Source organism: Cyclospora cayetanensis, unplaced genomic scaffold (assembly GCF_002999335.1).
Source record: "Cyclospora cayetanensis isolate NF1_C8 unplaced genomic scaffold, CcayRef3 CcayRef3_contig_112, whole genome shotgun sequence".
NCBI classification, from domain to species: domain Eukaryota; phylum Apicomplexa; class Conoidasida; order Eucoccidiorida; family Eimeriidae; genus Cyclospora; species Cyclospora cayetanensis.
In genome coordinates, this window is record NW_020312051.1 from 1 (window position 1) to 16,139 (window position 16,139).

Genomic DNA, 16,139 nt, shown 5'->3' on the forward strand with positions numbered 1-16,139 from the left:
TGCCCATTGTCACGGTCGCCGTCTTACTGGTCGACATAACAATGGCGCAATCATAAACTTGATTTTATCCACTAGGATGCCTTGCTGTCGCTTGTGGAGCTACTCAACTCATATTGACTTGCAGGCCAGCCTCTATTATGTATTGTTTACGTACCTTGGCCCGAAGCACCAGGTGGAAGGCTTAATCGGATTAATCTGTATGTTCTCAGTCTCCTCATCCCCAAAGCAAGCTTTGAAACACTCTTCCTTGCTCGCGAATCACGTTAGCCAGTCTACTACTGCAGAAGGCGTGTATCCTAGCTGAATACCGTAACTGCAGAGCAAAGAGAAAGCTCAGTGCACCATAGGGTAGGGACAGCGTCAAACCCCAACATTTTTTCACATTCTTTGCAGCCTCTTGCGCCCAATATATCACGACGCCTGGGCCATACTCTGCTCCCGTAGCTCTCTCGATGGCTGCAAGCCCATGAAACGAGAAATACACGCTATCCAGGTCTTTTGTTGTGTACAGGGCTCCAAAAGAGATGGATATATCGCTCATCGGCCTTAGAAGGTCTGTGTTGATTATGTCGGTCAAATATGGTCTGCAGCGAAAATTCACATTCGCGGACAAATCCGCAGGAGAAAAGTTGTGGATGGCTCCTTCCACAATAGAAACATCAGGAACATGATCGATTCGGAGGCCCAGGCCAGAGATCTAGTTTTTCACAAAGTCTGACCCTCCTCTAGGGCCTTCTTGGCCGCCTGCAGGCAAATCGCCACTGAAGCGTGGCGACATTTTCAGCTGACCCCGATCTTTTCAAGTCTTAATTAAGGGAGCCACCTCGTGGAACGTAGCAGACACTTTATTGCTGTGTAATTTACGCCCTCTAATGCCAAGTGAGCTGACTGTGCTCCCGAAGTTCACCGCGGCCAAGTGTCGGCGCCCCCGCGTGACTGCCAGGAATGCAACTTCTAATTGTTGTATTTGTCTTACTTTCCCTTCAATAGTCTCTATTTATGCCAATTATCACGGGAATGTGATGTGCAAGATGCCCAATACCTGAAGCAGGCATCTCTGCCGCCCCTCACTGGATAATGGAAACGGCTCAACACAGCTCCCACAACCCACCGATATTGTCATTGGGTTGCCATAGTGCATACATGAAGGCCAAATACCGCGATTGAATGCCTCGGCCTCTCTAGACCGGTGGTCTTCGTAAGCTGTGTGACCTAAGTGCACCAGGAACAGCACCTATTGTTACTGCTTAGGAGGCATCCTGAGATGTAGAAGAAGAGATGCATACTGTGAGGCTGGTCCTTAGGCGCACAGTTACAACACAAAGGACAGCATTGTCGCATGTTCGGAGGGCTATCCGTGCGACCGCAGGTGTTCCTACAAATGGCTGCACGCATGCGCGACAGGAACTGAGTCCATGGGTGGCCACAGTGGCCCGAATTTCTACCCCTCTATCACAGCATCTGCAGCGACAGCAGCTGAAACATCGGTTGCTAGCTCACTGCTTCCACAGTGTGGCCAGGGATGATGCAACTGCTTCCTCAGCAGAACCAGCAGAAGCTAGAGGAGATCCTGTGGGCGAGGCGCTGCCTTTGTCCACCCAGCAGGCTGCGTCCTCTCCAAGAGCCAACGAAAGCCGTGATTGTTGTGACTCGCCCACTGCTGCTAGCACTGATGGAGCGTCTGCTTCAGACACTACGGCCCCGCATGTCTCTGATTTGGAGGGTTCTCGCGGGCACCCTGCCTCACAGAGCACGAAAGAGTCTGTCAAGCCCTGTGGGAGACGTCGAAGGTTTTCTAGAGCTTCACGAAGCACAGCAAGCGCCTGTAGCAGCAGCAAGAGCAGGAGTAATAACGGTGGTTGCAAGGCCGTGGGTGGCGAAGATGAAAAAGCTGGCATTCGTGTGTTAGGCAGAGTGCGGGGCCGGGCAGCACGCAACTGTCTCAGGGCAACAGCGGCGTGGCTAGGGGCTCTATTGCCTCAAGGTGCATCAGCTGCAGTGCCTGGAGATTCTGCTGCTGCTGCGATTGCACTGCTGGCACGGGGGGGCCGCAGGGGTCGGGCCGCTGTTCCACCTGGCTTAGGCGGTGGCACTGGGACTGTCTCACCTCAGCATGGAGCAGTGCTGCAACAGGCGGCACATGTGGAAGCGCAGCGAGGAATGGCCGGTACTTCTGAAGCACAGTCGACGGAAGACGTGGGTGCCGCAGCAGCCGCGGCTCCGGCAGCGACTTCAGACACAGGGACAGATACGGTAGCAGGCTCAACTGAAAACACCGGGCAGGTAGCCGCGACACCTCCTTTAGGACGCCGACGACAGGGGAATGTCAGAGTGCCTCTGGGGTCCCCTGGTGCGGCTTCTGTCTCTGGAGGAGGTGCCATAGACTTCCAGTTTCCTGTTTTGTTCAATGTGGCTATCAAGCGGCTTCTGAAGCCGCTCCTCCGACGAGCTGGGCAGCCGCGGCGCCGGGTTTGCAGCCGAGTAAGTCTATCTTCAGCTAGTTCAGTAGCGGGGACAGCAGGAATGCGCAGCAGCCAGCGGCCCCCCCTTCCACCTCGGGTTTTATTGCGATCTTGGAGGCCCCTTAGCCGGGCCCAGTCCTTCGGAGGCCCCAGACAGTACATTCGAGCAAGGCAGCAGCAGCATCAGATCGTGCAGGAACAGATCCAGCAGGAGATGGGAGCTGCAGCCATCGAGGAGCCGCCACAGGGCACTCTGGAGCACACGAAGGCGGTGCAGCAGCAGGAAGGTACTGCCCCTTTAGTAGCTGAGCAGACAACGCAGGACGGGGACCAGTTGCCACAACAGGAGCGTCCGGAAGAAGCTACGTCCTCTGGGTCTGGTGAATGTAGAGGTGCAGCCAGCGATGTGCTTGACTTTCAGGATTCTGGCAGCGAATTAGGGGTGCAGGACCAGGCCAGCCAGAGGGTCACTGGCCCGCCGAAAGATGCTACAAGTGCAACAGGAGTGCAGCAGGCGCGTCAAGAGGAAGATGAACAGAAGCAGCAACAGAAACAGCAAGCTCAAGCGCAGCAGGCGGCGTCTTTGGAAACTCTCCCGTGTGGTTCCACGGTGTCACCACGGGGGGCAGTCGGCCGTGGGGCATCCCGTGTAATTCCACCTCGTCAGCCCCTTCGCATGTGCTTTTTGCGTGAGCGTATTGCTAGGCTTTATGGACGGCTCCGATACCTGTTGGCTCCGTATTGCGCTTCTATCTCCGAGTGGACATACAACAACGGGAACGTAGTAGTAACGGTTGGGTCTCTTTTGTCTCTAACGGCTACCCTGATGGCTGATATGCGACTGCTTCGGACGTTTAATCTTTTGGCAGGCCTCTGTTACTTTTCGTACAACTGGTCTCGGCGGCCCCGCCTGACTGACGCTGCGCTGTGGAATATCGTGTTCCTGGTGCTGAACACCGTAATGTTGTGGCGCGTACACACGGAGCACCGGGAAGTGGTTTTCAGCTCCGATGAACTGGACATCTTCCAACGATACTTCCTTCCTGCCGGAATGAGCCCGAGACAGTTCCGACGCTTACTCAGGCAGGGCACTTGGCGAACGTTACCACAGGGTTATGTGTTGCAGGCTGAGGGCAACACGTGTAGCACGCTTTGTTTTGTGGCGCGGGGAGCAGTCGATATATCTCAAGGCGGCGAGACAGTGGAGACGTACCGAGGCGGGGAGACAGGTGCAGTTGTGGGGGTTGAACCGTTTTTATCTTACATCGCGGCTTTGAGAAAGCGAACAGCAAAGAGTGCCACTCCAGCAGCAGCACCACCCCCTGAGACATTTGCGAGCCACGCAGACGAATCTCCAGATGGACTCCACCGCCATCAGCAGAAGCCACCTGCTGCGACGGAGGCCCAAGTGCCCCCAACACCCCATGCAGAGCAGCAGCAGCAGGGCATCTTTGAAACAGGGGCTGCAACAAACAACAGCCAAGCCACTGAGAATACTACAAATGACTCGAAATCTAGTGCAGAGTCATGCGCTTCTGCACCATCAGCTCCCTATAGCAATCGCCAAGAGCAGCAGCACATAAGAGCTGAGATGCCGATAGTGGAGACGCCGGCAGAGGGAGCCAACGCAGGGACAGTCTTAAGAGATGAGGCTGCCTCTAATATGTCGAAGAAGGACGCTGGGGAGGAAGCCTTGTGTGGTAATAGCATCGTCGCTGCAGCTGCAGAGGCGGCGGCTACTGCTGCAGCTGCGGTGCGCACCGTTGCAGCCACAGCCCTTTCAACGGAAACCCTGCAGAATCCTGAAGCACCGAAATGTACGGAGTCGCCCACCACAACCTCGGTTGTCGCCACTGACCTAACAGAATCGGGGGTTGCAGGTGCTGTAGGAGGCGCACGAGAGGTCTCCACAGCTGACGTAGGAGCTGCTGCAGCCACTGCTGGTACAAGTGGTGCGGTGGTCACCAATGAAGCAGGAATGAACAAGCCGCCAGGAGTCCAAAGAGGGCAGCTACTGCAGCTGTTGCAAGAGCGTGGCGCTGCACCTAAGGGGGCTGGAGATGGCATAGAGAGCCCTCGGGAAGACGGGGGAGTAACGGCTCCCTTCACGGCCACCTGCATCACGGAGGCCACAGTTTTTGCTCTGGACTTGAAGGAATTTGCTGCTTTCGTTCTGCGGGAGCCCGAGAATCTGGGGTTCCCTGTGGTGCAGGGGCTCACGACACTGTTGGTTAACCGTTCTAAAGCTCAGGCAGCACGGCTGGCCCTTCATAGTTACGATGCCTTTTTAGCGGGGGTCTTTGCCGACGGAGTGGTGCAGACGGACGAGAGGAAAATGCTGGAGGAGTTTAGAAGGAAACGTGCCATCAGTCAGGCACAGCACGAGCAGGCACTTGCCCGCCTCGGTTGGACGCCCGAGGAGTTTGAACGGGGCTCTCAAAGGGGCACCGGGATATTTTCGCGGATCGCCGTAGGCTTAGGGGCTCTCGTGCTGGGCTCTCAGGATGCCGAGGATGCCTCAGATATCGGCTTGAAGCATGTGCACCAAGACAACTCGTCCAACCCAATCCAGCTGGAAGCCACGACACCACGGGCTCCACCACCCATTTTTGAAGACTGGGAAATCGTCGAAGACGCCAGAGCCGTTCCTCCGCATCAGGTAGATGAAGGGCAGCAATGCGCGGCTACGCACATTGCAGATTTACAGGGGGCGACCTGCTCCACACATAGCTTAGGCGATGCTGTCTCCTATACATTCGAAGCAGAGGCAAACGCACCGGCATGAGCCCTGAGGATAGTCTCAGGAGAAGTGACAGTAGTCTGTTGTGATGGCTAGAAGCCGATATACGGGATGAGGGCTGAACGCAGTTGCCGCGCTGCTCTTTTTACGGTAGAGCGATGTTGCGGGCAGGGATGACTGGTCGGTAAGATGTGCACTAGTTTCATTACCAAATATTTACCAACACCGCATTTGAGTCAGTTGCGAAAGAGCTGTTCTGGTAAGACATGGCATACTAGTCTTTGGAGATGAGGACCGTGCTGTGGCAGATCGAAGCTATTACTGTTATATTCAAACGCAAAGCGTTGAGTCTGAATTATAACCTGGGAGTCGCGGAAGGCCGCCACTACATTCTAATGGGGCAGGCTCTCCGACATGGAGGCTCCCTAGGGGTGTTGTACGGCTTAGTCATGCACAAACATTATTTTTATATCAGTTGTATACATTTGAATTCCTGTTAATGGTTAGGGGTGTAAGAATAGCCCATTCCAAGCAAAGACGTGGAACCTATTCGGCAGTGGATTCCGGCCTTGAGTAGGTTAGCTGCGGTTGCCAAAAACCAGAGTCAGCTAGGCCATGTGTATCGGGCACTGTTCCAAGGAAGGGATTTGTTCATAGGGAACTTCAGTAAAGACGGGCTTACTCCTTCCCCATGGGACCACACGCGAGAAAAGCCACATAGAGTCTGCACTTTTGCATGACGGACTAGCCTGGAGGAGCGGAAAAGGCTACGACTGTGCTTCTAAGAAAAGAGCTGTTTAGTTGCTACGTGTCTCAATTGTGGTCATAAATAGTTGGATCAATCCCGTTTTTGCTGGTATGCGAAAAAGTAGGTAGTAGCCGGTGCACTTGGCCTTGTCACAACTGGCGATGAACCGCATACAGCATACTGATGCAAAGTGCCTCTGCCTTCTCACTGCTCGAACTCGTAGCATTTCACATCATCCAGCCAATATGCGGACCTTTCTACGTAAGCACGCACGCAAGTTCGTGATCCCAGTTAGGACCTCTGGACCGCATGCCGGAACTTTCTACATTTTAGTCGCTTTGGTCATACGGCAAGGGCAAGCTCAGAGGGAGTATAAACCGTCACAGTTTTGGAGACTCCACTTCAGGGAGTGGCTGGAGCTGTCAGGGTAGAGTGCAGCTACTCATGCGCAAAAGATGCATTCCCGTAGGTATGCATGGTGAAGCAAAACCAAAAAGCGGTCCCAGTAGGTTTGCTCAACAAACTGAAAAGCAGTGGGAAACTGTCACAGCTGAAGGCAGTTCCTGCTTTTTAGCTACTGGTGGAATCCAAGTGAATCTATTACGCGTGTTTCACGGAAATCGTAGAGGAAAATAACTCAGCGGATTACCTATTCTAAATTATTAGACGATGCAGAAAAAACTGATCAGAACGTCTTATATAATACGGACCTATGCACATATTTCATTGCCAATGAAAAATGGTAGCACATTTTTTGGCCCTGAATAATGGCTTGGGAATGCATAGCATTCTGTGGAAACTGTTTGACTAGGAGCCCTCCGTGCAAAGGGACAGTCATTCTTCGATGATCCAGATATCCGTTTGCTCCAAAGCGAGGAGTTGCACTCAGTGAAGAATCCCCTGGTAGTGGGAACACTGTGGACAACGCCAGTTTGGGATATTTGAGCAATGCTTCTCCCGATGCTCGTTCTGCACAGGTACTGTGCTTCGATGAGGCGGAACTCAGCATTTAAGCGTCCCGAGCTGAGAATGCACACATGATGTGTGCATCGAAGTGGCAACCGAAATTCGCGAAGCCGACGTTTTTCGTGATTGTAAAAACATTGCTAGGTCGATACACTCGTAATGCCCAAGACAGGTACAGGCACGGTATCAAACCTGGTATATTCTGGGTGCGCGCCAGACATCATAGCCACTCAAGTATGTCTAAATACCACTGCTTCTGGATAGTATGATGGCATGAAAAATTCGTGCAATGTTTGTCGACTGCTAAATGCTGCAGCTACATACCGCTGGAGCTGGTTCGCAACTACGCCTACACCTTGGTGAGGCAGTTATTCACACATGCGTAGAAAGCTCCATAAATGATTATACGGCTTCCTTGACGGAATGTGCACACCGAATTATTTGTGCTTGGGATTAATCGTCTCACTCCTGCAAGCTGCACGGACATTCGGTTCTGAGGGTCTACTCCAGCGTGCCAGACTCAGACTGTGGTGCTAGCCCTGTTCAGTATACATGTGCTTGCTTCAATAAAATATAAGCTGAATACACTGAGAACCAACCCTTCAAGACGTTGTATTATCGAAAATAGGTGCACATCAGGTTTTGCATATGGATTTGAAGGTATGGGTGCATCTTCTGCAGTTTATTTCTTGACTGCCGTCGTAAATATTGTGTGAAATAGCCTAACACGCGTAAAAATTCCTGAATAGAGCCTCTTTTCTTACAAAAAGCCTTCTTCATAGGCAACGGGGCTGCGCCGAGTTCCACTCGACCACGGTGCCTTTAGCTCTTCTGTAAGTATGCACAGTATAATGAGGAGCGCAAAGCGAATAATTGTGACCTTTTAGAGTGCAAGACACGTGCATGTCTCACAGATCATTCCCTATTGCATAATCCTAAGCTTCGTATACGCGGAAAATCTTGAGGGTACCAAAAATAGACTGATGAATTATAAGGCTTGATGGGTCAGAAATTTTTTCAGTTCGCCCATCGACGCAAAGAAGAGTGTAAATGTAGATCAAAGGGCTGATGAGTTGAGTTTCATGGGAAAGGCGAGTTATCTCATCGGCTCTCCAATGGACTGGTCGTAGATAAACTTCGAGGCACCGATTTGTAGGCATTGCGAGTAGCACACCAACAAATCACAATGTCCATTTAAACAAACGAGTCCAAGAAGCAAAGTACCGCAAAAAAGCTTGAATTGGGTTTTTTGAAGCTTTGAGCCACATAAAGTCTTGTTTTTTCCTGTAGATGGGGGTTGGCAGTGGGCACTGCTACTTCTATGCACGTCGGAAGCTAAGCTCTATTACTCCTCATTCTCATGTGCAGCCGAGAATCTCAGCCATGTGAGTATGTTACAAAGCTTATTCTCACCTGAAAATTGAAGATAGGGAGGGCTTGTCTGCTGTTTAACTGTCATGGCTAGACACGCAGAGCCCAGAATGCTCACCGCCGGTGACTAGTTCGACTGGCTCCTTGTCTTGGCTTGCCGTGCCTACTTTTCCTGCACCTGAAACATTTTACTATCCTCGATTAAAACATAAAAGGAGGGTACTTACCTTCTTTTTTGAGCAATGAAGCCATTAAATTTTTCTGGTATTTGTCCATAGAAGTGATCTAGACCTTGACCATCCTACATACGATCGATTTTTAGATCTCTTTTTATCCTTCATGTGTCGCTGAAATTATGCTTCAAGACCACAATATTGAGCTTGAATTACTCCAAAGTATCTTTAGACCGTGCTCAACGGGTAGCATTCGGAGTAACGTGTTTGCCCTCCTCCCTGTCCACGTAACGCTTTCATCCAAATCCAGCTGAAGCGACCAAACGAGCTTGCTCTTCCAAAGATCTAGAAGGCACGAGATTAGACTACTCGTTTTAAGCGACACACGAGCATCGGGCTACTGGCACAATAACGTCTCTGTGGCTACATAAGGTATGTCGGCCTCATGAATACAATTGATACCCTCAGCGACGTGACCTTGGGGTTGGCGGTGCTTAAAGTTCCAAGGTATAGGTGCTTGATTGCTTGCTAACCTTTCATATCCGCTCTTGTGTCTTTTTAGCTCTGGTTTCAGGTACTTTCGCTACCCTTTGGAGCTAAGACAACAATGGAGACGCCCATTTCTGTGAGTGGGCAGCGACATGGGAGATCCCCAGCTCCACAGCCTTCACCTGACCATGCTCATGTGTGCCACTTCCTGCTTGACCGCTTAGAAGCAATATACAGGACGGATCGGTATCGCTTCTACGTCTTATACAACGCCGCATGGCTAGAACTACAGCATGTTATGCACGTTCTGGAATCAGTAAGAGAGCCATGTTTTCACTACAGAGAGCGAACCTTTGCGAACCTTCACTACTCAGTTCATACTGGCGATCAGGCCCTACGCAACTTCTACATGAGTGTAATGATGGAAATGGACACGAACATGCGGAGAAGGCGGGAAGCACAGAGGCGCCTAGAGTACCTACTACGACTAGTGAACGAAATGAATACCCGAAATGAAGCAATAGAAACTCAGTATGTTGCATTAACTGATGAACTACACAGCACTGGTTTACGTGAAGCATCTCTAGACACCGGCACGGCTGAACGGTTAGACAAGCGACTTCAAGATATTCGGCAGCTTGCCAGAGCAAAAGTCCACGAGCAGGAGGACACCAGTTTTGAAATAGGAGCTGTCAGCAGAATGGAGACTGAAGCGACATGGCAGCTCGTACCCACTACCTTGGATTTGCATATTGATGTGCTTCCTGTGCGAAATCATAACGCGGCCCTCTGGACCCTCACCAACTGCACAAGCAATAATTCGAGCACGCGCAGTGGAAATACAGATTCAGATGAATACATAGAGGAAGATCTCGATGTGCTCTCGCAGGTCTCTGACAATGCTAACCTTGACAAGCCTGAGGCTACAAAGGCCTTAGAGTGCGGTCGCCATATCATTCCGGGAAAGCAGGTACATGCTGGCAAACAGGCGGCTTTAATTGCTGAGTGCCTACCTATAGCCGTTCATACTCGGCCAAGAGTAGCACATCGAGTGGGTATGTCCGTTTGTTCCGCCCCTGGGCATGTAAGGCGCGAGTTATTGTCTCCCCCATTCTCGTGGAAAACGATTTCGCCACAAACGATGAAAGAAAGCAGTAGATGCCTTCGAGAACGCGCTTGCTGGACGGTTAGGCGCTCGTGGCAAACTCGGCAGGACTTTCTTGGCGAGTTGAACCTCGGTCAGTGTGACTGCAATTCACGAAATATCCAGTGTTAGACTCGTCAATACATTCTGCTGGCATCTTAAACTTCGCTGAATCAAAAGGAAGTATAATGCAGATTTGGCTCGCTTCGATATCCCCCTGAGATGATCTATTTAGACGAAGAGTTGCACACTGCTATTCTCTCTATATTCCAATATTTAGCTTTAAATGTTTTTGTCAATTGACTTGCTTGGTTCATTGCCAGGTGCAGCCGTGCAATGGCGCGAAACCACTTTCCATTTGTTTTGGGCAAAAAAGCGTCTGTATTTCTGCTGAAACACCGCTACACATTATACCGGATTTCATTAACCCAATTAATATCTGGTGGCCAAAATGGTTTATGAATATGAATTTGCGGTGATTCGCGTCTTGAGAACTATAAAAGCTGGACAATACAATTTTAGTGCCGAAAGCATGTTGCAGTGCATCAGCAAGGCGCAAAAAGGTTTGTCATAAAGGCCCAGTTGTGACTTCAGTATTAAAGGGTTAGGAATTATACTTGTGTGGGCATGCGCGTTCATACACACAGAAAGTAGTCTCGGCGCAACTTGCCTTCATGTCATTCTCTTGGCTAGTTGTCATTGCAGCTTCCCTGATTGTGCCCACCCTTGGAAACGCGGTTTTTTTTAAGGGAACTAAGGTAGCGAAACATACGAGATAGTGCATGCTATCGAACAGAGTCAAGCTACGCGTATGGGTGCATGCTTGCGCTTTCACTCAACTTATGCTCTGTCTCATCTGGAGATCCTCACTGCGATACTATTACCCTGGAGGTCTTGCTGTGTCCTTGTTTGGTTCTGCTATCGCTACTTCTAGAAATTTTGGTCACCAACAGTAATTGCTGCAGTTCCACCGCGGGCCATTGGCCAGGCTTATCCTTTGTAAATAGTGGATGTACGTGGTATATTCCTATAGTGTGTTCTTGTACATTTTTCCATTCCAAAGGCATCTCGTGGAGCGTGTTAAGCCAGGGATGCACAGCTGGGCCACTCTGTGAAACTACAAAATGTGTACAGTGGCTCGTGCATGAAGTAATGCAGCTTATGCTTCAGCCCTATTAATGCGTCGAGATTTGGAGATATAACTTAGGTCTAGCTGAGTACGGGGCATAGTGCAACCCATCTGCCGGGAGCATTAACCTTACAAGCCTCTACCCACGCGCGTTTTCCTTTGCACAGGGTAAGCAAGATCATCTAGTTGTTTGCTGCCTAACGCCTCTGACTTAGCGGCCATGAAATCACATAATCCTAGGAGCAGTTTTAGCATAGCATTTTGCACCATTTATTGGTTAGTGGCTATGAACAAGCCCCAGAATTGCCGTCCCCACAAGCAACTCAAGGGCTGCGGCCCGCCAAGCCACCGAACTCACTAGCTACAGCCGTTCGCACATGAGTGGCACTCTCCTTTGAAACAATACAATTTTGACGTCTAATGAAGCACTGATAATGTTCAAATACTGGAGACTTTTTGGTGCTGAGTGGTACGCGCTGCGAGGTTACTGGGAACCGAGGCTTGTGCAGACCGCAGCAAGATCACAGAAGTGAAGTTCTATGGCGGACTACTGGCAGCTTCACTGACTAATGAAGACGAATGCGCTCCCAGTGCTGAGACTCTCGGGCACGGCGGCATATTGAAGCCCTGTCGACTGCAGGGGCGGCACGTAGGGCAGCAGGAATAAGAGGCACTCAGCAGCCCTCGGTGAAGCGGCATGGGGGCGGGACACATTTGACCGGCGATAAAAGCAGCGGAATCTGTGCCTCGGAGCATCGGCAAATGCGCTTGGCACTTCTGTGTCGACGCATGCTGCAAATGCACCGGAGGCCATCGGCTACACTTTTACCGAGTCATAATAGAGCTGGTGCATATCCATTCATTTCCTCCAATAGGGCGCTGCCAGTGCTCTCCCTGAGCGCTACTTGGGGAGAAAACTGAGAGTTGATGGTACAAGGTCGTGAGCTGATCTAGATAGGTGCTAGCACTTCACACCTGGATAAGATGAAAGGCCGGGCCTCTCCGGCAGATTTTCCCAAGGAATCTGATGGACATATGTTGAATAAGAGCTCTCGAAGTGATGACTCAGAATCCACTTTACCCCGTGAAAGGTGTACTCCATGTAAAATCGGTTTCCGCTTAATGGAGGGGCCGCCTGATTTTTTCTTAGCTACAAATCCATCAGCTGAGCAGCTTCAGGCATTCAAGGCATTTTCGGCGAATGCGGCGGTGATTAGACACGAGCATCACAAGGGGATCCAAGAAAGAAACAGTGGCTCAGGAGCAGAAAGTGCGGCCCCCACCTCAACTCGATCCATTCACCGTTTCCGAGGTCCCAGCTGTAGTCGTCCAGCCAAAGAGAACACATCGTCGACGGCGTCAGTACATGCAGATAATGACCATACAGTGGAAGCTTCTTTCATGTCGCGGGCAGGAGAAGCGTCGCCACAAGCATGCCCAACAGCAGAGGATACGTACCCTGAGGTACCTGAGCTCGGTGGGAGCATCCGCCTACTGCGCTACTTGCAGGGCTATGAGTACAACGTCCCAGCTGCGAGCGAAGCCTATCGTCGCCATATGAGATGGAGAGAAGAAATGGGCATTTGTGCCGGGAAGAGAAGGGCAGTGGTGGTACGTTCGGGTTTTCCACGTTTCCTTGGTGGCTGTACCGATGTTTTTTTTGTCTTACTGAGGCTGCTAATTGTGATACTGAGCCCGCAGGAGTCAATGCTGCTCCCGATGCACCCTGAGGCTGCTCCCAGCCATGCCGACGTCACACGGTTTTTCCCCACGAACCCCGTGCTGCGTCGAAACGGGGTGAATACTTCGAGCACCGCCAATTGTGATGCAACAGCGGCACCTGTTAGCTTATCGGGGGAAGGTGATTTCTTACTGCACGCAATGAGTGAAAAAGCTATTGAGGCGGTGATTATGGACAAGCAAGGAAATATAATCTCGATAGAACGCCCAGGTTCGACGCACTGTGTCAAGCACCACTGGCTACACATGTGTATGGGCTGCAGATGCGCCAGGCTAGAGCTAGACGATCATTGTTGTCCGTTAATTCATTATTAAGGCATAAGTCCTAGCTTACCGATACCGGGTCGTGGGCGGGAGGTGGCCAGTTGCAGTGTGAGAGGATTTCGATTCACATGTTTGTAATTCTGAGACTTTGATCTAAGGGTGACGATGTATTACGTGAGTTCCGCTTCTGCAGGGTTGCTTGACGTGAACGGCCTCTTCTCAGTGGTTTCGGAAGACGATTTTCTTCGATGGCATTCATATATGCTGGAATTCCGCTGCATGTTGCTGGACGTGTGGGTATATTGTGCTTTGCTGTAAACAGGCTGCCGCAATATTTTTTTCCCTCAAGATCACTGAGGGACTGCAGTGATGCCAGAGCAGAATATCTGACGCAGCGATAGAGGAAGCTTTGAATGTATAATGGATTCAGGGTCCTTCGAACACGGAAAGTTTTCCAAGTTATGTACGATTTGTATGAGATTAGCTCTGTATTTTGTGTTTCTGTCCTATTGAGTCGCTTTGCTGCAGATTGTCCCGCAAATTCAACCGAATGGTTCGCATAACGTCAATAATCGACTTGCAGGGGCTCTCTACGCGGCTTTTGAATCGACGGGCTCTGAAGTACGAAGTTAGAAGTGGGGTTCGCTGTGCAAAGGGGCATCTGATCAACACCTCATATTGCCTTTATTTGTAACGAAATATGTAATTAAATTGAATAGGTCTTAGGACAACTGCTCAGCTGGAGAGCGTGTTTTTCTGCCTTTTCTTTCCCCCTGTATGTTCCTTTAGTTTATTGAGGAGAACAATTGCCACGGCTAGTGAAAACTATCCAGAATCTATTGACACGATGTACTTCATCAACACCCCGCGAGCCTTCTCAACGCTATGGTTGGCAATGCGAGGATGGCTCAGGGAGCGTACGATCAACAAGATTCGCCTGTTAGGTATGTGCCTAGCGGTTCACTGGTGCATTGCTCGTGGTGCTGCTTCCCATGCACGCGATGAACTTGTAGTGCATGAGATTAACTAGGGGCCCTTTCCATGGAAAGTACATTCGTGGTGTCTCGATTGTTCTGTGTTTGCCTAGCAGGCACTGACGCTGAATCAGTCCTAGTGAAGAATATCGGAAGTTATGCACTGCCTACGTCCCTCGGAGGTTGTTGCACCTCTGAGCTAGCCGATTTTCCTCAGCTGTACGGTGACACATGCTTCTGCATAATGTGCTGCTGGAATTATGAACGCAAACTTGCTGTTGATATGAAACAATGATGCCTGTCCACTTGATAACAGTAGCGTTCCTGTTGCATGAATAGTATCTCGTCAGTAAATCCTCGTGCTCTGCAAAGAAAAAAAACCCGTTCAGCACATGCGGGATTAATTTGAAAGTCTTGCAGCTTGTGGATTTCGTACGGACATATTGCAAGTTCGGGGGCTGGTGACCCACAGTTAAGCCTTTGTAATTGTGTTTTTTCTATAGGGAGACAGATCTAGGACCAGGAAGTTTGATATTAAACGTGGCGGCGCGGCGATGCAACCAAGCAGTGGAAGGCGTACGCACCAGGCAGCCACTTCTCCCAAGCGAAGCGCTTTTTGTACCTTTTTGTGGGCTCTCTTCCTGTGAACGACAGAACACGTCTCACACCATTTTTCAGAACTTGCCTTTTAGTGAACAGGCATGCTTTCCACCCCCCGAAAGAGCGGTCGTCGTAGACCCTGTACATTGAAAGCTGCATTACGTGTTTCCTCCTCTTAACGGTGGATTTTTCAGGTACCACAAAAATCTCTAGTGAAGTGGGTCTGGATAGTAGAAGACTTTGACATTGGATTCAGCGCCATTTGGAGGTCCCAGGTTAGTTCCTTGCAGATTTTGAGTAATATTGTTTGCTGCTCTAACCTACCATGATACTGTATCGGTCGTGCCTTAGCGTTTTGTACGTTTCGGTTGCATTCTGCAGAATGGAGATGAGAGAATTTTGGTGGAATATCGAAAGTATCAGGCTGGCAAGTAGGTCTACGATCCCTTTTTGTCTAGTTTATCAATATTCTCCCTCATTCATGGCATGTGGCAACCAGTGCAGTAAGTTTACAAGCCACACACCTGCGTGCAAGCGCTGCAAGTAACGCTTTCATGAACTCTCACGCAGCCGTATCCACTTACAGTACACACAATAGGCGTTAAATGCGTTGCAGGAAAGTTAGCGGTTTTCTTAGCGCAGAACAAGGAGGCTTTCTGATTCTCTCATTCGACAATTCGTGGGGACTTCTTTCGTCCCGGCGAGTTCGCTATAAAGTCCGCACGGGTTGCTAAGCTACTGGACTTGTAACGATAGAGTAGTCACTGACATTGGGGAACGCATGCTCGTAAGGATAACAGCAGAATAATGAGTTGGGCGCATATCCCTCTACGTTTTGAATGTGCGTCGTTGAGGTGTAGTGGAGCCCCAAGCCGTTGTTGTTTGCTGTTTTATCTGCAGATTGAAATAAGACCTGCCTCTTCGGCCGAAAACGTCCCGTCGCGAAATCCCGCGGAAACTTCGAGTCTAGATTAAGCTGAAAGGGGAATGGTCGTGTGTCGCATGCACATATTAATGTATGCTTACTTCTATTGTGCAGAAAAAGGTGACGTGGATGCATCTGGCTCTTCTGACCTGCTGCCTTGCAATTTGCGCCGTCAGTTGGTGCGAAACTCACGAATACAGGTTTGCAAAGGCTGGCGATACAACTGTTTGTGTTTGGAAGCCATTTGCCTGTACTGCATTGACTTGCACATTTTGAATGCATATTTCGCGCTTTGATGCTTTGGAGCTTTTCACCCTCCAAGGCTCGGGTTTATTTAGTGCTGCAAGAAGGGATGAATAGTGCGATACGCATCCTTTTCGGGCTATGGCGCGAAATTTTTTCCAGCCCTTCTCA

At 50.3% G+C, this 16,139-nt stretch overlaps 3 protein-coding genes across 3 annotated transcripts; all 3 read left to right on the forward strand.

The window, feature by feature from the left end:
- Nucleotides 1-1,077: 1,077 nt before the first annotated feature.
- Nucleotides 1,078-5,247, forward strand: LOC34621890. The gene is made up of 2 exons (XM_026335406.1): nucleotides 1,078-1,149; nucleotides 1,468-5,247. Exons 1-2 carry the CDS (start codon nucleotides 1,078-1,080, stop codon nucleotides 5,245-5,247), a joined length of 3,852 nt encoding a protein of 1,283 aa, XP_026191191.1.
- A 4,141-nt stretch (nucleotides 5,248-9,388) lies between these two features.
- LOC113146796 lies at nucleotides 9,389-10,181 on the forward strand. The gene is made up of 2 exons (XM_026335197.1): nucleotides 9,389-10,033; nucleotides 10,098-10,181. The coding sequence occupies exons 1-2, from the start codon at nucleotides 9,389-9,391 to the stop codon at nucleotides 10,179-10,181; spliced, it is 729 nt and encodes a 242-aa protein (XP_026190982.1).
- A 2,025-nt stretch (nucleotides 10,182-12,206) lies between these two features.
- On the forward strand, nucleotides 12,207-15,534 carry LOC34621893. Its single transcript, XM_026335207.1, has 10 exons — nucleotides 12,207-12,833; nucleotides 12,924-13,173; nucleotides 13,372-13,519; nucleotides 13,755-13,847; nucleotides 14,016-14,170; nucleotides 14,317-14,419; nucleotides 14,704-14,776; nucleotides 14,855-14,941; nucleotides 15,182-15,231; nucleotides 15,417-15,534. The coding sequence occupies exons 1-10, from the start codon at nucleotides 12,207-12,209 to the stop codon at nucleotides 15,532-15,534; spliced, it is 1,704 nt and encodes a 567-aa protein (XP_026190992.1).
- Nucleotides 15,535-16,139: the final 605 nt, after the last annotated feature.

What these genes read in the sequence shown, in the direction of transcription:
- LOC34621893 (XM_026335207.1), top strand. Translation starts at nt 12,207, where the DNA reads ATGAAAGGCCGGGCCTCTCCGGCAGATTTTCCCAAGGAATCTGATGGA. An exon ending in AATCTCGATAGAACGCCCAG is followed by an intron (nt 13,174 to 13,371) that starts GTTCGACGCACT and finishes TGTAATTCTGAG; the next exon opens with ACTTTGATCTAAGGGTGACG. An exon ending in CAACAAGATTCGCCTGTTAG is followed by an intron (nt 14,171 to 14,316) that starts GTATGTGCCTAG and finishes TTTGCCTAGCAG; the next exon opens with GCACTGACGCTGAATCAGTC.
- LOC34621890 (XM_026335406.1), top strand. Translation starts at nt 1,078, where the DNA reads ATGGAAACGGCTCAACACAGCTCCCACAACCCACCGATATTGTCATTG. An exon ending in GCCATAGTGCATACATGAAG is followed by an intron (nt 1,150 to 1,467) that starts GCCAAATACCGC and finishes CAGCATCTGCAG; the next exon opens with CGACAGCAGCTGAAACATCG.
- LOC113146796 (XM_026335197.1), top strand. Translation starts at nt 9,389, where the DNA reads ATGCGGAGAAGGCGGGAAGCACAGAGGCGCCTAGAGTACCTACTACGA. An exon ending in TTTGTTCCGCCCCTGGGCAT is followed by an intron (nt 10,034 to 10,097) that starts GTAAGGCGCGAG and finishes AAACGATGAAAG; the next exon opens with AAAGCAGTAGATGCCTTCGA.